The sequence below is a fragment of the Chrysochloris asiatica genome, unplaced genomic scaffold (genome assembly GCF_000296735.1).
Source record: "Chrysochloris asiatica unplaced genomic scaffold, ChrAsi1.0 scaffold00009, whole genome shotgun sequence".
Taxonomy (NCBI): Eukaryota; Metazoa; Chordata; class Mammalia; order Afrosoricida; family Chrysochloridae; genus Chrysochloris; species Chrysochloris asiatica.
In genome coordinates, this window is record NW_006408527.1 from 10,372,054 (window position 1) to 10,392,905 (window position 20,852).

The following is a 20,852-nucleotide window of genomic DNA, read 5'->3' on the forward strand; positions in this document are numbered from 1 at the left end:
TAGGGCTGCGGCGTCCTGGGGCGGAGGCGCTGACGTGAGTCTGGCGCACCTGGGCTGGGCAGGTAAGGGCTGGTGCCGGACTGGGAGGGGATCTCGCAGTTCCTGCCTGCGCAGAGCGGGCGCCCCTTGCCCAAGCCGTCGAGGAACACGGTGGCGACGAGTGATCCTACGTGGGACTTGATTTGGAGGGACGTCGGCTTCTGGTTTGAGCGTGATTGAGGAAAGGTGAGGACGCCAACTTTTAGAAACTAACTGAAAGGAGGAGAGAAACCGGCCACAGGTGGGGAAGGGTCCACTCCAGCGTTTGTGGGTGGGAAAGCTTGCTTGGGGACTTCTGTTTGTTGGGAACACTGCTGGGGCTGGGTTTTCTCGCTTCGGTCCAGGTATCTTTGGCCCCTTCTGGCCTCATGCTTGTGTCCACTCTCTTTCCTTCCCTGCTGGCACTAAATGTGCTGCTCAAGACCCTCAGTCCCCATCCCCTCCCCACTGTTGGGTAGAACTAAAGGCCCTCCTCCTCCCCTACTTTTCGTCTCACCACCTTGCTTGCCTGCTGGCCCCTGTGGGCCTTCCCAGTCCCTTGGCCCTGGTGGGTGTTTTGGGAATGGCCAGAGCATTGGCCAGTTTGTTTTCTTTCTCTGAGTTAACACAGTCAGTCCCCTTGCCCTGGGCTTGGGAAACACCCTTGGATTTCTGTGTAGCCAAGCTAGTGGAGGGTGATGCTGGGCGTGGTTCTTCTGGGGGTGAGGCTGTCTTTGCCTGAAGGGTCTGGAGGGTGAGTGTGGAGAAAGTCGCCAAGTCTGGCTGAAAGGAGGCCTGGGGTGTCGCTCTTTACAGCAAGCCTGCTTTGTGGTAAAGGGGTCACCCCTGTCCCAACCCTGCACTCTTGGAGAAGGTGCTTGAGTCAGGCTTGGTGTAGGCTGGTGCTGACCCAGAGGATGTATGTATTATGCATGAGAGCAGCACCTAAGACCCTGTGACTCTTATACCCCACCTTCAATTCCCAGGGATGAAGAGCATGGGGGATTTGGAGGGGTGATATTTCAGTTCCCTTCAAGAGGAAGAGAAAAACAGGACTACTGCTGAGGACTGCAAGAAACAGCAGGTGTGCCTTAGTCGACAAACCCATGAACCACGGAGACTGCTCTGGGGCAGTGCTAGCCTGGAAACGAGTCTGGGCAGGGGTTGGAGGTGAGGGTGTTTGTGGAGAACCTGTTCTCTGGAATGGGGGTGTGGGGAAGCTGAAAATGTCCCTGTCCTATGCTCGGTATTAGGGGAGCAGTTGAAATGGCATTTTTGTCCCTTGGCTGGTTAAATATTTGTTGGAGACACAACCCTTGGATTTTGCTATGATGGTAGCCAGAGATACCAGGCTAAGGTTATTCTCTGGGCATTGGGAATTTGGGTGGTGAGGGTTTTATTTTCAAAGTAAATCCTGATGTAGTTGTGTTTGAGGATGGTGTTAGGCAGTCTCCTTCCCAATCTCTTCCATGCTGTTGGGATCTTTGTTGATATTTTGGTCCTCTTAGTGTGAAGAACAAGGAGGGACTTGGAGAGCAGCGTATAGAATTCAGTACAGAACACCTTGGTAGACTTAATATTTTCTGTGTCTCAGTTAACCCAGCTGTAAAATGGGTATAAATAACAATATTGTGAGGATGAAATTCAACACTTCAAGCATAAAATATTGTTTACCATGGTCTCTTCAGCTCAAGGTCATCATCTTGTATATTCATATCAGTGGCCAAGTTAATACTTATATTAACTTCCTGTGGCTTAAAAAGGAAACTACTTTTAGAGTACCAAAAAAAAAAAAAAAAAAAGTTGACATGCTCATTATGTTGTTGTTAAGTGCTGTTGAGCTGTTCGACTCATAGCGTCCTTGTATAGGGTTTTCAAGGAGCAGGTGGTGAGCTTGAACTGCCGACCTTGTTTTTCAAACCAACCTTGTGGTCCAGTGCATTTTCTTACAGGACAATGTAAGTCATATCTAAAGCAGATAAGAGAATTAAAAAAACAAAACAAAAAAAACCCCACTTAAAATCATATTACCAGCTAGCCATTATGACGATCTTGTTGAGTTGGTGTATTTCTTTTCCTTTTTAAAAATTCCATATGTTGAGTTGCAAAATGGAGATACTACTATACAGTCAGCGTTATATGAAGGATTTCCCTCCTTAGCCGCTTATTGTAAACATTTCTCCAAATCCAATAAAAATTCTTCAGAAACACCTTTATTAATGGCTACCTAATATTGCAGCTTGTGGATGGATGCACCATAATTAACCATTCTTCTCTTGGCCATTTTGGTTGCTTCCAATTTTTCCTTTGTCTATTTTTAGAGTCTAAGTTACTGGTGACAGATGGGGGAGGTCTTGGCCGACTTTCAAAAGGTGGAGAAGGTTGGCTGAGGGAGGTAAGGCATGGAGGAACAGACTAGGGCTCCTTCCCATGGGGCTTGGAGGCGGGGTTGGTCAGGTGTAGTGCCATCTTGGGAGAACACTGAGAACCAGGGCTCTAGATCTTAATCACTGATCTCTATGGGTGGCTGCCTCTCCCTTCCTTTCACTATGTGCAGCTCCTTGTGTTGGCCTGAAGTTGCCAACTTTTTTTTTTGATGGGCTATGAATCAAATAGGGTAAGCCCTTTTCTTCAAAGTCCATGAGTAGTCAAGAGGTGGATTCCATATGCCTGATAGGCTCAGAAACGGGACTTGTCAATAGTGCAACTGAGTCATTTTCAAACGCCCCTCCCCAGGCTCACCATTACACTGCTCATTCCTCTAGTCTCCATCCTTCTTCTAGTACCTTCAACTGCTCCAAGACTGGGGTGGAGAAGGTAGAACTTGCTCTAAAGAGACTATGCATTCCCTTCTGTGTAATAAGCATTTCCTCTTCTGTAAAGGCCTTCCCTGGTATGATGGTTTGACTTGCCTCCTTAAAAAAACCTAAACCAAAGCCAAGGACATGGGGGAGGGGAAGACCTGAACACTACCTGACCATCTTTCCTGCCCACAGTCAGTTATGCCCCCAGTAGGAAGGTTTCAGTTGCAGTTGCAGGGCCTGGTAATTGGGTCAAAAAGCTCAGGTGAGAGCAAGCCCTGCCTTGCTCTTAAAGTGCCAGAGGCTGAGTTGGGTTTGGGTTTTTCCCACTAGGAGTCTGGCTCAGGTAAGGGGAGAGGTGCTGGTAGGGTCCACCCCCTCAGCTAAGCTTTTCCAAGTGGGCGCCTTCAAGCTTACTCAGCTGGTTTGGTTTCTGAACCGTGATCCAGGAGGGGATCTTTGTGGGCGGGAAGGTGACTTATCTTCCCCAGGCCTTGTGAGATTTCAGTAGTAGTTCTAGCGTGGATGTCATTAGGAAGGTGCCCCAGATGAAAACATTGAGCTTTAGTGTTTAGTATTAACACAGTTGGCACATAGTGGCCAATGAGCAAATATTTGTTGTGTAAGTAAATGCTATTTTTCCAAGTACTGCTTTCTCACTTTAAATAAAAACAAAACAAAAACACCAAAAAGTCTGATACAATGGCCCAAGCATTTCTGTTGTTATGGGTCATCATTGTATTCCGACTCATAGTGACCCCACAGAGCAGAGTAGTACTACCTCTTAGGGTTTCCTAACAGGTAAATCTCTAGAGAAGCTGATCACCATATGTTTCCAGCAGGTTTTTCCCCCAAGGAGCAATTGGTAGATTTGAATTGCCAACCTATTGGTTAGCAGCTGAGCTCCTTAACCATTGTGCCACCAGGACTCCTTTGAACAATTTTCTAGTTGCTGGTTTTCCCTTCAGGCACCAGTACGGTTTTTGTGTTTCCTGCTGTAAATGCCTCAGCCATATGTTATCTGTTCTGCCCGCATATTTTTATGAGACTTAGTTTCAGACTTTACCCAGGCTGCCTACTGCAACCAATCCGTTCACTCCAGCCTCTGTGAGGAAATAAACAGACCCAGGTGAGGAAGCTCTCTTTCCTGAGCAGGGTTTGTCTTATGACTTTTTAGTACTCTACGGTCAGAAACTGATACTTGATTACCTTAGGGCTTCTGAGCTTTACTAGATTCAGTTGCAGGGAAGTGGTCTTAGAACCTGTGTCTCCAAAGTTCCTGCACCTTCTACTAGATGCTGAATTGCCCTGTGAATAACCAGCTGAGACCCCATTTTCTTTTCTTTTTTTTAGGTACGGAATCTTTTGGGTGGCCAGGAGCAAGGGAGCGGACCTGAGACCTTGCCCTTCAACTCCATTTGAATACACTGCCTTCTTGTCCATTTAAGTGAGTACTTTGGCACCTAGTGTCCGCTTCTCACTGACTTGTCTCTTAGGGGATGAGTGCCGTATCTTACTAGAATAGTCCCTTATTTTAGTTTTCTTGTTTTCAAAGAGAAGGCATTCAACTTCTTGTCCATATAAGAGAGAAGTTCAAATAGTTTGTGGAAGAATTCCATTATCTTTTCATTCCGTTTTTTCTATGAACTTTTTGAAGACCCTTCCTATCTGCCATTCCCAGAATGTTTTTTCTTCCCTCTGCTGTGATGAACTTGAAAAGAGCCATTTCTGTTCTCTTGCAAAGCCCTCAGTACTTCAGGAAGGACTGTGTTCCAACAGAGATGACATCACCTTTTTCTTTTTCTGCTTCAGGATTTAAATAGAAGAAATGTGATCTACTTGCATGATAAGTCTGATTTGGCTGGAGCATGAAGTATAAATGGCTTTGGAATAAGAATCAAAAGAACCTTTTTAGCCTCTTTTTTTTCCTTTCCCACCTGGCACAGTTTATTCCCATATTTAGTTTCTTTGCCGTAATCTAATGAAACTGTAGCTCTATCATACGGGAACAGTGGCTGGGAAAAGTTCCCAGTCCCTGGCCTAATTCTCCTGTTCTTCCATCTTTCCCCACCCTCTAGATCATGGCCCTCCACCCCCGTAGAGTCCGGCTGAAGCCCTGGCTGGTTGCCCAAGTGGACAGTGGCCTATACCCTGGGCTCATCTGGCTACACAGGGACACCAAACGCTTTCAGATTCCTTGGAAACATGCCACTCGGCATAGTCCCCAACAAGAGGAAGAAAATACCATTTTCAAGGTAAAGAACTTTTATCATCTGACTTGAGCTTTTTATCTCGTTCTCTCAGGCATTTCTGTTTTTGTTTTTTCACTTTCTATTTTGGCACAAGGAATACACTTGAATACCCCAAACTCTTATAAAACAGAATGTTTATGATGGGATGCCCAACCTTAGCAGCATAATAATTCTTCTTGTTGGGACATGTCTATAGTGTTTGAAATGCTTTATTTTCTCTCCCACTGGCTGAAGGTATTCAGTTCATGTCCCAAAGGATCTGAGAGGTGGGGTTGGCTAAACTCCAGTCAGTGGTTATTCCAAAAGCTATCAAAGGTCAGGGATCAAGGATTCCCCACTTCTGTGTCTCAGGGGTTTTGCTTTAAGGAGAGATGCCTGGTCCTGGGAACAGTTACTGTGACCAGCGTTCAACTATCCACTGTTAGCAGGCTCCTTACATAGCTTGTAGGATGGGTAAAGAGAGCTTTCAGGAAGTTTTTCTTTTCATGTTAAAACATCCCGCCCAGACCTCTAACCACTGCTAGAAATTAAAGGTGATTTAGCCACAGGTTTTCAATATACAAATGCTTTCTTCAAGAGAAAGTGGCTTTGATATAATAGTTCTTTTATTGTACTGAAGACAAAATTTAATCCCATGATACTTTACCCAAGATTTAAGACAGAAGTAAGTGGGAAGGTGGTTAGTGGGAAGGGGTTTCATGTGGTCTGCCAACTCTGGAGGTTGTAGCTCTGCTCCAGACCAACTTCTCTCTGCTGCTTGTCTTCCAGCACGAGTAGCTTTCCATCTTGTACCTCCAAGACATGGAGACATGAGTTGTTCTTTTTTTTTTTTTTCTTCCATAACTTACAAGCTGAACATCAGAAGTGAAATTCATTCTCCACCTTAGGCCTCTCAAGATTGACATCCCAGGTTCTTGCTGAGGGTGGGTCAGAAAGGGTAGGCTCAGGACTCCAAGGAGAGCTACCTAGAGATGCTTTCACCCAACTCATTTGTATCATGAGTAGAAAAGAGAAAACTGGTCTCAGGGTTTTTTGTTTGTTTGAAGTGCCATGGAGTCAGTTCTGACTCATAGTGACCCTGTGTAGGGTTTCTGAGGAGCTGCTGGTGGGTTTGAACCATTGACATTGCAGTTCAAACTGACTGCAGTTCCCCAATTAACCTGCAGCTCCACACCAGGACTCCAGGTCTCAAAGTACTTAGGAAGAAAGAAAATGAGCTCTCTTGATTGAATTTGGATATTCAATAATGATCTAAGAATGATAAGGAAAATATTTGTAAACCATATTCAGTTATTAGAATGGACACTGAGACAATGATGGGCCTGCTAGTAACCCTTCCCCTAGCCCATCTGGCCTCCCATTATGGCCTTGATCTGAAGCTGGGTTTGCTGTTGAAGTGTCTGGCTATGACAGGCCATTGGGGAGGAAGCTTGTTTCTAAAAGCCCCACTCACAAGACCATCTGTGTGCTTAATGCTTGAGGAATGGCTGGCTGTGGGGAGGCTGCTTTATAGCTGTCTATCTATAGGCATGGTGGTGACTGGGAAGGCCTAAAAGAGTGGGCACTCACAATAAGTGGGTCCCTGCTGTATACCGTATATCTACTCTATTACGTAATTCTCATGGTCAACTTGTAAGGGAGTTACTACCCTCATGTTGTAGATGCAAAAGCTGAGTCTCTAAGGGTCTGTGTAACTTGCCAAAATTGCACAGTAATTGGTGGAGCCAAGATTTGAACCTAGGTTTATCTGTCTACATTATCATGCTGCTCTTTCTGACCAGGAATTTAGAAGACTTGGTATCAACTCCTACTACCATCAGCTGCATGCATGACCTTGAGCAAATCATATAACCTCTCTGGGCATTATCTTTCTCATCAGTCAAATAGGCATGAAGTCAGTCTTGCTCCATCATAGGATTATTGTGAGAATCAAGTGAAATACTGTTTGGGAAGGGCTTTATAAGGTATTACTAAAATGCAAGCATTCTTTCCATTTTATGAAGAGCAACAGAGGTCTGCACAGTGAGTAGGCTCTCTCAGAAGCAAGTGTCAAAAGGTGTTTGAACAGAGTCATGTTTGTTACTCACAATGATTAGTCATGTGGTACATAGTAGGACCTTTCTTGACTGTATCGTTCAACCATCAAGGGCATTACCTTCTACTGCACCAACCATCTGAGGGGGTCTGGGAATGGCTCTGGGAATGGTGAGCAGGAAGCCTGGGACTGCGGTTCTGAGTTAGTCTGGCTACTCTCCCATGAGGGGCAGGGCATTCTGGAGCCACAGAAATTTGTAGACCTGTGCCAAAGTCTGCACAGCCAGAGTTGGCTGGGTGGGTACAGACAACCAAACAAAAGGAAGGGGGAAATGCAGGGAGGCAGCAGCCAGGAACCAGGTAACTGGAGATGTGCCTCCCGGAGCCTAGGGAGTAGGAAAGTTGAAATCCCCTGAGTGAGGGTCAGAAGGAATAGAATAGCAGTCAGGCCCCCTAGAGACTGCTAAACCTCCTGGGGCAGCCCAACTTTGTCAAATCTCTTCATTCCATTCCATAAAATAAATGGAAGAGTCCAAGTGTGAGAAGATGGTAAAAGGAAACGGAGGAGAGATTTAGATTAGCCATGGAAAGAGATTTCCTCATGATTGTGAAGTGGCTGAGGGGAATTCAGAGGTCTTAACAATAGGGCAGAAAGTGTTCTCAATTTAAGTTTAGAAGGAGTCTATGCTCAGGAGCAGGGGCAGGGAATTGCCTCGCCAGCTGGAGAAAGTTGACAGGTACGCGTTCTGTGTTGTTCTTTGCTAATGAAAAAAGCTCTTGTTAGATGCTGTTGAGTTGAATTTTGATTCAGAGACCCCAAGTACCAAGAGGCAGAACTGCTTCTTCGGGTTTTCTAGGCTATAGTCTAGTAGCGTAGTGGTTAACGAATCAGGCTGCGAACCTTAAGGTCAGCAGTTCAAAACTACCAGCTGCTCTGAGGGAGAAAGATGAGACTTTCTGCTCCCGTAAAGATTTACAGCCTTGGAAACCCTGTACAGGGTCGCTATGGGTCGGAACCGACTTGACGACACTTAACAACAACAACTGTCTTTACGGGAGCGGATCACTAGGTCTTTTTGCATGGAGTTGATGGGTAGATTTGAACCAGCAACGTTTTGGTTAGTTGCTGAATGCTTAAATGTTGTACCACTAGGGATCCTAAAGACAGTTTAGAGATCTGGAAGTATATGAGCAATGGGGAAAAGCAAATATCTTCTCGCCAGCAGAGGCATAGAAACTTCTTAAACCTGGAAGGAGGGCAGTGTTTCTAATGCATTGCTCCAGTCTTTTCTTGCTCTTCACTGGAGAAGTTACTTTGTACCCTTGTCAGAAAAAGCATTGTGAGTTCCCATATTTGAAAACCCGAGAGGAGGCGCCAAAGCGGTTTTAGCCCCTGCCACCAACCACAGGTGTGGCTAGCAGCATTGGATTTCCAGTGAAGTGGGAGTTTGAAGAACGAGAGAAGAATGTGGGTTTATTAGGATTTGAGATTCTCGGCCAGTGGGGCAAACTGAACCCTAGAAAGTGTACTTCCTAATCTCCTAGAGGTGGTTATTCTTAAAGCACTTGGTTTCTACAACCCTTTATACAACAGATTTTCACTTTTGTTATTAAGTGTTGTTGAGTAATTTCTCAGGCTGTAAATCTCTGTGGGAGCAGAAAGCCTCATTTTTCTCCCAAGGAATGGCTGGTGAGCTCAAACCACAGACTTTGTGCTTATCCTATGGACCCACTGTGCTCCCCTTATATATCAAATCAAAGTCTGAACACGGGAACAGCAAGGCCAAACTCTTCATATCACCTGCCACCCTCCTTTGCCTTATTTCTGACTGTAATTCAAGAAAAATCAAACTTTTGTTTGTTGTTAACTGCCATCAAGTTAGTTTTGACCCATAGTGATCCTGTATAGGGCTTCTGAGGATTAGCTGGTAGGTCTGAACCCATGACCTTGCAGTTCAAACTGACCTTGCTATCCAGCACATTAACCTGCAGCGCCACACCAAAAGTACCTAAAATCCCGCTCTCGAGAGTTATCATTAGCATTTTGGTGAACATCCTTTCATACTTTATTTTCAACCCTTCATTACAACACTATAGTCTGCCAGGTGCAGGTATGAGTGTTTGAGAGAAAGCTTTTAAAAGATTGCTCATGGCTTATTTCCCTACAGGCCTTGCCTTTCCTTGTCCTAAAGGCAGTGTTTCTGTACGATGGGCCTGGAATGGTGGTGCAAACAGGTGTGAGTGTGTATGTGTGTGTGTGAATGAGGGAGTGAGCACACATTATACACCGTGGTTTTGGGCAAAACAAGACCCTTACTGTGGTTTCCCATTCCCCAGGCCTGGGCTGTGGAGACAGGAAAGTACCAAGAAGGGGTGGATGACCCTGACCCTGCTAAATGGAAGGCCCAGCTCCGCTGTGCACTCAACAAGAGCAGGGAGTTCAACCTGATGTATGATGGTACCAAGGAGGTGCCTATGAACCCAGTGAAGATATATCAAGTGTGTGACATCCCCCAGCCTCAGGGTTCGATCATTAACCCAGGTGAGGCCCCAGCTGCTGGGGAGAAGGTGGGCAGTATGCCAGGTCCTGGGATAGACTTTTAAAGAGATCGTTGCCCTTAAAAAGAGACTGCAGCCTGGCTAACCAAGTCTGAAACTGGTAAAGCAGGAAAGCCTTTCCCTCAGAAGGACCCAGAGAACAAAATGATGTGAACTCAGCAACATCTTGTTCACATTGGGGAATTATTTATTAGCTTGATTGCTTTAAGCATTAGAAAGAAAAGATTATAGAGTTGTACTGTAAAAACAGTCTCTCTCTCTTGGGACTGAGCACTGAGTGGAGAGAGAGGCTGGGTAGTTTGGAAGAGGAGAAATTAAAACTTGGAAGTTTTGAGTTCTAAAGCAGGTTCTTATCACATTGCTACTTGGGTAATAGATACTGTATTAAGTCACTTGACGTCTTGAGCCTGAGTTTGTTTTCACTTTTAAAAATGTGGGCTCTCATTTTTCCTACCTACTTCAAAGGCTATTGTCAAAATCAGTTGATAGAAAAAAGCTATTAAGTTCTTTGTAAGTGTTGTGTCATCTCATCATTTAATTTTTAGGATACTTTTGCTAAGTGAATATGACTTAATTCTCTTATATGTCCAGTGCTCAACAAGTATCAAGAGCCAGTTAACTTAGAATTATCTTCCAGTGAAGCCACTGAGACCCTGAAATGAGGACTCCTTCCTCACATGAAGCTTACAAGGGTGAAAGGTTGGCGACTTTAAGTCCTTAAAATGGTGGCTAATGTGTAGAAAGAGAAGGAATTAAGAGATTTCTAGAAAACAGTCGGGTATGTAGCTTCTGTCAGTGAGGGAAGGAGAGTTTACATTGTGGCTCTGTGGAGTGAGTTGGACCCAACCATTGATACACCAATTCATTTTATCTAGGGCATTGAGGGTTCACACTGAACTTGGGGAAGCTCTGTGCTAGCAGTTACTAACGTGTGTGGGTGGGGAGGAGGGTGGTCAGCTGCAGGAATGGCAGTGCACCTGGAGCTGCTCACCTGTAGCCTTGTGTCTTGGTTTCTTGGGAAGGATCCACAGGGTCTGCTCCCTGGGATGAGAAGGATAATGATGTAGATGAAGATGATGACGAAGATGAACTGGACCAATCGCAGCACCATGTTCCCATCCAGGACACCTTCCCCTTCCTGAACATTAATGGTGAGTGTGAGTGATAGTGGCAAGAGAGAAATAAGGATGATATAAGAGGCTTTCCCTTGGCACTGCTGATCCCTTGGTCACCACTGCACTGGGAGCAGTGGTCAGGCCCTGTGGCCTGGATGCTGGTCTCTTAGCAAGCAAGAATCACAAGCTTCATCTATTCAATTTGGCTGGTTCTGGGTTTAAAGTAAGTTTTCTAAATCTTATGTGATAATACAAGGAAATAAATCATTTCAGTTCACTTCCAATCCCAGTGACAAGTATATCAGCTCTTTTAAATGTTGCCTATAAGTATGACCTATTTCTTTTTGGGCATGTGCAGATGACATTTTCACGGGTGATAGGAAACTTTTTTCATTTGTTTCCCTTGGTATAAAATCTGAGTACACTCTACTTGGACTGCATCTTTTAGGAAATGATAGCTGTTAATTTTGGACTTTGATAGAATTTTTTTTTTTAAATGTTTTTATTTTGGATTGAGTGAAAGTTTACAGGGCACATCGTCAGCTTCACATTCAACCATTCATATAGCTTGTTTCATTACATTGATTATTATCCCCTCCATATATCATCAGTTAACAGTGTTTCTCTCTATCCTCTTTAGCTTTTTTTTTTTTGGATGGAGGGGGACTTGCCTTTTTGGAATTTACAGTCTCGGCTTTTAGGGAAGGTTTTTACATTTGTCTGTGGATATCCAGGGCTCATGTATGAGATTACTAACAAGCATTACTGAATAATCAGATGAGGGACAGTTTGCTATGTCTACTACGTAGCTAAAGTCTGATCCTCAGAGCCTATGGTTTGGACGGTCAACAACGCTTGGGCCCACAGGGGCTTGACCTCCTGACTGGGTCTGCACAATCTGCATCATATTCCTCCTTATTTATTGTTTGTTTAAGGGACGCTGCCTATCTTAGGCGGTCAGTGCGAATTCCTCAGTCTTACCAGAGACTTTGATAGAATTTACCTCTATTTTCCTTCATGAACTTTTTGATTCCAGCTTCCCAGGAAAAATGAGTTGCAAGGTTGGAAGGCCACTGTTGTAAGCAAGCTGGTCCTGATTCTCCCATTGTGCAATCTTGGGTATCCTGGAGCCCAAGTTGTCTTTCCCTTTTGCAGTTTCTTCACCTCAACTGTCCACAGAAATGCTCTGAGTCAAATAACACGCTGCATTGAGTTGAACAATTGTTTTTTTGCCCTTCTAGCACAATCTGGCTGCTATGGGTCAAATGAGATTCATGTGCCACCTAGTAAACCTAGCATATCAAAAGGATTTCTTTAGGATTTTAGGATGCTTTACTCAAGGTGATACACCAGCTTTAAGAACCAAGAAGTGACTCTTAACTGACACTCCATTTGCCTTCCTTTACTTATTCAGCCATTTATATCTTTGCAACCCAGTGCTGAATAAAGAAAAACTTCTTAGAGGTTTTTCAGGTTAATATTGCCACATGCTACATTCCCACTTGGTGTAATTTTAAGAGGTAGACATCTGTAAATCTGGGAACTTTTCCCAAACCTTTGACTAACACATTATTTTACTCTTACTCCCTGAAAAGGTAAATTCATTTCAAGGATCCTGATTTTCTATTTATGTTGTTGTTGTTGTTAGGTGTCATTGAGTTGGTGCCTACTCATAGCGACCCTATGCACAACAGAACAAAACACTGCCCGGTCCTGTGCCAACTTCACAATTGTTGCTACACCTGAGCCCATTGCTGCTGCCACTGTGCCAATCCAGATCATTGGTGGTCTTCTCTTCTTCTCCTACCCTCCACTTTACCAAATATGATATCCTTCTCCAGGGACTGGTCCCTCCTGACAAGATGCCCAAAGTATGAGAGATGAAGTCTGGCCATCCTGGCTTCCAGGGAGCATTTGGGCTGTACTTCTTCTAACACAGATCACTTTGTTCTTTTGATACTTCATGGTACTTTTAATATTCTTCAACACCAAACGTCAAATGCCTCAATTCTACGGTCTTATTCACCGTCCAACTTTTGCATGCTTATGATGCTATTGACAATACCATGGCTTGGATCCAGATGTACCTTAGTCCACAAACTGATATCTTTGCTCTTCAACACCTTAAATAGGCCTTGTGCAGTAGATTTGACCATTGCAATATGTTGTTTGATTTCTTGACTGCTGCTTCCTATTTATGGCCCTATATTATTAAAGTTGTTTGTGTCTTTCTGATCTGGATTGTCTTAAATCCTTTTTTGGAGAGATATGGGTCATGTCCACCTGTTAAAAATGAAAAGTTGAAATGAGTACATATATTTAACAGACTTATACATAGAGTCAAAGAAACTTTAACCTCTGTGATTTCAGAACTGTTGGGGCAGAGAAAAAAAAAGAGTTGTTGAAGGATAGATGCATAAGAAGTGAGGCTAGGAGCAGACTTTGGAAAGAACCAACTTTGATGATAACAGAGAAATAGGGTGAATTTTTTTTTTTTTTTTTAAGCATTGATTGCGTAATTTGGAATAAATAGCATTTTCACGTGGTTTAAAATTCATACTGGTCCAAAAAGTTAATTTCGTTCAAAAGGATTCCTTTCCATCCTGTCATTCTCAGTTCCTACCTTGAAGGAGACACATCATCTTTCTAGGTTCTTGAATACCCTAGAGATTTTTCATACATATACAAGTATTTGTTTATTCTTATACGTTAACATTACTCAAAGCTAGTCATATAATTGTTGAGTTCACTTTATGAGAGACAATAAGCTTCTATTTGACAGCTGTGATCACATTTTGCAATTGGGAACCACCACGCCCATTCTAATTTAGTCCCCAGGGATAACACACTTGCGATCTTCTCATTTTCAGTAAAAACAGGTTATTAGAACTATGTGTTTATGGGAGAACTAATAAGATTATTAGGGAAAGCAGAAGTAGAAGAACCTCATTTTTCATGGTGTTAGCTGTGGGAATGTTTAATGAGTTGGGAAATCACTGATGGCTCACAGTCTAGTGTTTGACTCTTGTCTGATCTTGTTAGTTCTTAGAGCATCAGGCCAGGTGATACGCATGTGTGGTGCCCCTGCCTGCTCACCCACATCCTTCTTTTCTAGGCTCTCCCATGGCACCAGCCAGCGTGGGCAATTGCAGTGTAGGTAACTGCAGTGTGGGCAACTGCAGCCCTGAAGCAGTGTGGCCTAAAACGGAACCTCTGGAGATGGAAGTACCCCAGGCACCTATACAGCCCTTCTATAGCTCTCCAGAGCTATGGATCAGCTCTCTCCCAAGTAAGTGAGCTCTGATCTTTCTTGCTGTGTCTTCAGTTCCTATGTGGACCATCTCCTATCCACCTTTTGTCTCCATTTCTCTGCCATGTATAGAACAGCTGCCTGCACCTGGTTCCTGATGAGCTACCAGGGGAGGGCTAAAGAAGCATTAGTTCATGCTTATTTGCCCTAGTAATACTCTAATTGGTGATAGTTCCTGGTTACTTACCTCCTAGGTGAGTGGGAAGCCTGGGTTTATCAATCTGGTTAGGAGACTTGGAGACAAGGCCAGTTATGGTATAAAGAAGTGAGTGGCTATGGATATGGGTAAGGAAGTTCTGGATTTGTGTGGGGGGGTGGTGTTTGTGACCCAGAGATAAAAATCTCTTTCTGATTTGGGCACAAGTGTATGAATCAGTCTCATTGTCCCAGTCTTCTTTTCACATAACGCATGGTTGGGGTGTTAGTATTAGGAATGGAAATTTTGTCCCAAAGACTAAGTAGCTTTGGTAAGACCTGTAGGGTTCAATAGAAACTTGCTAAGTGAATGTTTACTTTGTTGTGAACTGTCCTTTAATTGTTTATTTTAGACCAGGTTCACAGTGTGTGCATGTGTGTGTATTTTAAGGAAGATAAATGTGTATTTCTTTCTGTTGCTCTGATTTCTTTAAAGAGTGAGTCAAAAATGAAACACAGACAAGATCTTACTTTTGATGGCTCCTTCCATTAATGTGAAGATGAAGACCGACTAGTCTTAAGTGAGAAGACCAAGACCATCTCTTTGCTTGGTGAAGTTCTAGCCTTAGAGTGTAACAACTGCACAGAAATAGCATAGATAGACCTTAAACTGTTTGTTTCAAAGCAGGCTTTTGAGCGACTGTCCTGGGGATACTTTGTCGTCTCCTTTTATTGCAAGAAGGGCAGTGGCTTCCCTGAGAGTTGGTTGAAAGGTAGCTGGATCTTGATGAACTTGCATGAGCCTTAGGGATAAACAACAGACCAGTAGAGTGAGACTCTCATGGTCCTCTCTTACCTTGCAGTGACTGACCTGGACATCAAGTTTCAGTACCGGGGGAAGGAGTATGGGCAGACCATGACTGTGAGCAACCCTCAGGGCTGCCGGCTTTTCTATGGGGACCTGGGCCCCATGCCTGACCAGGAAGAGCTCTTTGGTCCCGTCAGCCTGGAACAGGTCAAATTCCCAGGACCAGAGCATATTACCAATGAGAAGCAGAAGCTTTTCACTAGCAAGCTACTGGATGTCATGGACAGAGGACTGATCCTGGAGGTCAGCGGTCATGCCATATATGCTATCAGGCTGTGCCAGTGCAAGGTGTACTGGTCTGGGCCATGTGCTCCATCGCTTGTTGCTCCCAACCTGATTGAAAGACAAAAGAAGGTCAAGCTATTTTGCCTGGAAACATTCCTTAGCGGTGAGTCTCTTCAGCAGGTCCATGATGTGAACTGCACCTTCCTCCTTCCATCCCTTCCTTTCTCAAGAACCCAGCTTCCCCTTTACTCCCATTCCCTGACTTTGCAAAGGTCTTAGTTTAAAAAAACAAATCATTCTGGAGGAAATGAAGAGAAGAGCACCTTGACTCTGAAAAATGTGACTTAGGCACTGAAGAAAGGAATTGTACTGCAAAGCTAGGTCCCTGAACGCTATTTTTAAGTTGGCTTTGGCAGAAGAGAAAGGCAGCCTTGCCATCACCCTGCAACTATAACCAGCTTTTCCTAAACTTTTGAAGTTGACCCTGTTTGTCATATTCAGTGAATCATATATTCTTTGGGGAAATATCTGAGTGGTGAATTCAAGCAGAGTTTTAGAGCAGTGAATGTGGATTTTTCCAGATGGCTTGGACCCCAAAGTGGTTTAGATCAGTGATGTCCAATAGAAATAACCTTCTGTGAGTAATGATTGTGTAACTTTTATTTTAATTAATTTAAATAGCCACATATGACTAGTGGCTACCACACTGAACAGCATAAAAGATAGCTGTGGAGTGACTCTGTACATCCAACTTGCTTTCCCACCTTCTGCAGATCTTATTGCCCACCAGAAAGGACAGATAGAGAAGCAACCACCTTTTGAGATCTACTTATGCTTTGGGGAAGAATGGCCAGATGGGAAACCCTTGGAAAGAAAACTCATCTTGGTTCAGGTGAGGAGATAATTTTGCCAATGCTTTAGCCCCTGGGTCTGGGATTGAGCCCTGAGTTAGGTATTAATTCTATTCGATGGTGGTAGCTGACTTGCGCTTTGAATAGGGAGACCAAGCTGGAAAATGCAAAAGTATTCAAAATGAGTGACTGATTTAGTGGACAGCATATCTTTCATCCTCTTACTGACATTTGAGTCATGCTGAGACCTAACTGGACACGGCCCTTCCCAGTTTTTCTTGGTGAATTCCTTCTCTCCATTTGAAACCTTTTTTATATATTGATAAAATGCATATAACAAAACATTTGCCATTTAAGCACAATTTACATTGCACAATTCAGTGACATTACACTCACCATGTTGTGTAACCATCACCACTTTCCATTAAACACTGGACTGCTAATCAAAAGGTCATCAGTTCAAGCCCATCAGCTGCTCTGAGGGAGAAAAATGAGGATTTCTGCTCCTATAAAGATTTACAGCCTTGGAAATCTATACGCAGCCTCTATGCAGGGTTGTTATGAATCAGAATCGACTTGATGGCAGAAACTCAGGAGTCCTGGTGGTGCGATGGTTAAGTGCTTACTGCACATAGAAAGGTTGGTGGTTCAAACTCACCCAGTGACAGGAGAAAGTCCTGGCAGTCTGTTCCCATAAAGATTACAGCTTAGAAAGTGCTATGGGGTGGTTCTACTCTGTCAATATGGGGTTGCGATGAGTTGGAATCTACTTGATGGCACATAGCAACAATAACAAAACAGAAACTTGGTGCCCCTTAGGTAGTAGCTCCTTAATTTCCTCCTCCCCTGATAAGAAAAATCTTTTTGAGTTGCTTTTAGAAATGTAACCTTACTCTGACAAGTAGTATAAAGGCCACTTTGACTCCCCCTGCCCCCCTAGAGTTGTGTGATGAGGCAGCTAATAGATTAAGTTTTGTTAAAAGGCAAGTCTTGCTATTTAGGCATGTGATGTAATGCTACATCTAGATTGTTTACCTTATTTGGATCCATTCTAGAATGAACCTTGGCAGGACGGTCAGAGTTGAAGGTGTCATTAGAGTGGGAGGCTTCTGGACTTCCAGAGACTCAGTCATTGGTCCTTCCTTTAATCTTTAGGCTCTCCCGTTGCTTAAAAAAAACTCTTTTCTCAACGGATACCTGTGTGCTCTGTTTCCTTGGCAGGTTGTTCCGGTGGTGGCTCGGATGATCTATGAGATGTTTTCTGGTGATTTCACACGATCTTTTGACAGTGGCAGTGTCCGCCTGCAAATCTCAACTCCAGACATCAAAGACAACATTGTTGCTCAGCTGAAGCAGCTGTACCGCATCCTGCAAACCCAGGAAAGCTGGCAGCCCATGCAATCCACCCCAAGCATGCAGCTCCCCACTGCCCTGTCAGCTCAGTGACCATGAATACCATCTTTTCTTTTTTAAAAAATATTGTATATATGGATGTTTTTTATTATTCAGATTTGACCAGCTTTTAAATCCCTCCTCTCTAATACTATTAGTAGTCTGTGACTCATTCAAAATGTGCCTAGTTTAAAAAAAAAAAAAAAAAGAGAGAGATGTAATTTATGGAAAAATCACCCTTCAGACTTTCTTCTTTTTCAAACCTGCTGATGGTAGTATAACGTGGTAGAGGGAGATCTGGTCTGGGAGTTGGATACAGGGTTTTAACTGCAGCTTTGTTTTCCATACTGTGACCTTGAATGAGTTATTTAACCTTTGTCTTCAGTTTCATCACTTGTAAAGTGCAGGGGTTGGAATGATGCCAGAAATTACATCCAACTTTATAAAACTCGGATTTGGTGATGTCATTCTACTTCTACAAGGCATAACTGCCTGGAACAGAACTCTTCTGCATTGTTCTTTTACCACATACCCCCCCCCCCCCCCCCCCCGCTTCCATTAAAGTTCCCTCATGCACTGATTTGTCCATGATTGAGCTCTGTTTGACCTGTTCTGCTAGTATAGTACACTGGCTCCCCAATGGGGCAAGTGAGAGAGGGAGGGAAACCCATGGGTTGCTTAGGAACCCAGCTTGACATCTAAATAGAACTGGGTGCCAGAGTCTGAAAGTCACCCTGCCTGTGGAGTAAAAGCTCATAAATTGAGCCTATAAAGGAAAGCTGTCAACAGTCCCTAGGTAAACTAGGGGTTCTATAGGTTGTCCAGTGTTTCCCTGACCACCTCTCAAATACCACTGTGTGTGCCGAAGATGAAAGTATATGACTTGAGTGGTGGCCTTCAGAGAAGGTAGTTCTCCCTTTTGTATTATCTTCTCTGAGGAAAAGATTGAGTGAGCACGCATGTGGAATACGATTCTTTGGCTACAGAAGTACTGCTCCTCCTTGTTTGGAGACTTCTACACAGTCTGAATATCCTTTTGATTTTTTGCAGTTAGGAAAGATAGGGGTGTATTAAAGCCAGGCTGAAGGAAGGCTGGGCAGGGATCTTCTGGAAAAGCCTCAACTAGCACAAACCTGCTTTTCTCCCTGCCTGGTGAAGGTAGCTGGGTGTGAATTGAGGCAAGTGGTGTAGAACATTGCAGCTGTGTCTGCCACAAACTGGTCTTATTTAGTAATCTTTTCTCATCTGTAACCAATATACCACCCCCGCCTCCCCCCCCCCACCTTTCTCTTTTTGGAGAAGAAAATATATATAATTTAAACTTAATTGGAAAGCAATATGCTAATTCTAGGTACAGACCCCATTCTTTTGAATGCCTGCATGTGCCAGCTCATAGTAAGGAAGCCCAGGTTTTGTTTGCTGCCCCTAAACCACGTCACCGAATGACAGGCATTAGACTCGCTTTCAAATACAAAGCTCAATCCAATCAAAGTTGGCAGGGGGACTTATTTATTCAGAATGTTTAACTGAGCATTGGTTTTAGGATCTTGAAGGGACCTAGTGGTATCTACTGTTTCATGACCAAGAGAAATCTGGGTAAAGGTCACATGCCCAACTGTGAGAACAAGTTGGGCTTCTCCAGATAAGGAAGCCTATAAGACACAGAACTTTACATTTTTCAGTCATTTGGTTGAGTAGCTGAAATGAGGAATTTGATCTTGAAGTTAAGCTGCCTCTGTCTGTATCTAGGTCAGTCAAAGTTGAAAAAAACAACCCACAGTAGGTAAATTAGGAAAGCAGGTATTTGAACCTGGATTGGTCTTTTCCCTCTGGTAGTCAAGACAGTCCATCTGGATAGGAGCTCACAGAAAGTGAGCTAATAAAGAATGTTGAAACATGGGGCACTATGGAAAATTTAAGAAAGCACCAGAGGGTTGGATGAGTGGTTTTATGCCGCCTTAACTAGATTCCCTGGTTTTCTTGTTCAGGATCCTTTATGGAATATTGCACAAGTGCATACAGGGCTCTCTACTCATCTCCCATGGTGCTCTTTCTCAGGTCTTAATGGATAGACACCATGTTTCCTTTTTTAGAAACTCCATCTGTCTTCTTGCCCTCCCCTTGCTTGAGTTTGAGGACTAAGATGATATACCCCAGCTCTTGTCCACCTCACCAAATTAGATTACACCTCCTGTTCTATGCTCTCATACTCCCCTTCAGAAAAATCAATTCCCTTGCCACTGGTCATTGTCCAGCACCTGCTGTACTACACACTTGCTGAAGATAGTGATTACTTCTTTTGGACTTTGCTGCCAGCATCTTGCATAGCATCTGGGACACTATATGCTCTCAAGTATTTGTTGCTGAAATAAATAAGTCATTTTGGTTTTTTTTTGGGTTTTTTTTTTGCTTTGTTTTTGTTAAGCACAGTGAAAATATCAATGAATAAATATGGAAGAAAGTATTTCCACAATTAGAGGACTAGATTTTAGTCTTAGCTATCTATCACTGAGACAAGAATTAAAGATTGGGAGCCCCTTCAAGCTGACCCTCCTTCCAGGCTGGCCCCACCTTTAGTCCACAGTAACCAATTTTTACAGCCTAAAGCCATTTAAAGTGTTAAAGAACAAAGATGTCAGCTTGAGGAATAAAGGTGCACCTGACCCAAGCCATAGTATTTTCAATAATCTCATATACATGCAAAAGCTGGACAATGAATAAGGAAGAATGTAGAAGAATTGATGCTTTTGAGTTATGGTGTTGGAGGAGAATATTGAAAGTGCCATGGGCTGCCAAAAGAACAAACAGATATGTGTTGGGAGAAGTGCAGCCAGAGTGCTCCTTGGAGGCCAGGATGGCCAAACTTTATTTCTCATACTTCAGACATATTGTGAGGAGTGACCAGTCACTGGAGAAAGATACCATGTTTGGTAGGTGGAGGGTCAGAGAAGAAGAGGAAGACCCTCAGCGAGATGGGTTGGCAAAGTGGCAGCATCAATGGACTCAAGCGTGGCAATAATAGTGAGGTTGGCCCAGGATCGGGCAGTGTTTTGTTCTGTTGTACATAAGGTCGCTATGAGTTGGCACTGACTCGATGGCACCTAGCAACAACAAAGTTATCCAGGTAAAGCCATAGGTGCATACTCTGCTCAAATGGGCATTTTTCTGGGGTAAGATCTCAGCATATTTACAATTCCTAAGCTTCTGCTATGACTATGTATAAATAAATGTGGGCCATTTCCTCAGAACTGTTCTCAAGAAACTCTTCATAGTGTGAGTCAGATTGCTGGTA

At 43.6% G+C, this 20,852-nt stretch overlaps 2 protein-coding genes across 3 annotated transcripts in view; both read left to right on the plus strand.

Annotated features, from left to right (window-relative positions):
• Positions 1–50: 50 nt before the first annotated feature.
• IRF6 (interferon regulatory factor 6) lies at positions 51–18,090 on the plus strand. Of its 2 annotated transcripts, none has more exons than XM_006834043.1 (7): positions 51–225; positions 9,443–9,647; positions 10,687–10,815; positions 13,895–14,068; positions 15,088–15,480; positions 16,091–16,209; positions 17,390–17,678. In XM_006834043.1, exons 2-7 carry the CDS (start codon positions 9,554–9,556, stop codon positions 17,612–17,614), a joined length of 1,134 nt encoding a protein of 377 aa, XP_006834106.1. In that variant the 5' UTR covers positions 51–225; positions 9,443–9,553; the 3' UTR covers positions 17,615–17,678. The 2 variants fall into 2 exon arrangements, with proteins under 2 accessions (XP_006834106.1, XP_006834105.1); XM_006834042.1 differs by lacking the exon at positions 51–225 and adding an exon at positions 4,898–5,074 and having other exon boundaries at positions 17,390–18,090.
• An 808-nt stretch (positions 18,091–18,898) lies between these two features.
• The window catches only part of LOC102824641 (chromosome unknown open reading frame, human C1orf74), an 8,966-nt gene continuing 7,012 nt past the window's right edge, over positions 18,899–20,852 (plus strand). Inside the window, exon 1 of the mRNA XM_006834044.1 lies at positions 18,899–18,911. Coding sequence (XP_006834107.1) covers positions 18,899–18,911 — 13 coding nt within the window. The remainder of the gene's footprint in view (positions 18,912–20,852) is intronic.

What these genes read in the sequence shown, in the direction of transcription:
- IRF6 (XM_006834042.1), top strand. Translation starts at nt 4,901, where the DNA reads ATGGCCCTCCACCCCCGTAGAGTCCGGCTGAAGCCCTGGCTGGTTGCC. An exon ending in AAGAAAATACCATTTTCAAG is followed by an intron (nt 5,075 to 9,442) that starts GTAAAGAACTTT and finishes CCCATTCCCCAG; the next exon opens with GCCTGGGCTGTGGAGACAGG. An exon ending in CCCCTTCCTGAACATTAATG is followed by an intron (nt 10,816 to 13,894) that starts GTGAGTGTGAGT and finishes CTTCTTTTCTAG; the next exon opens with GCTCTCCCATGGCACCAGCC.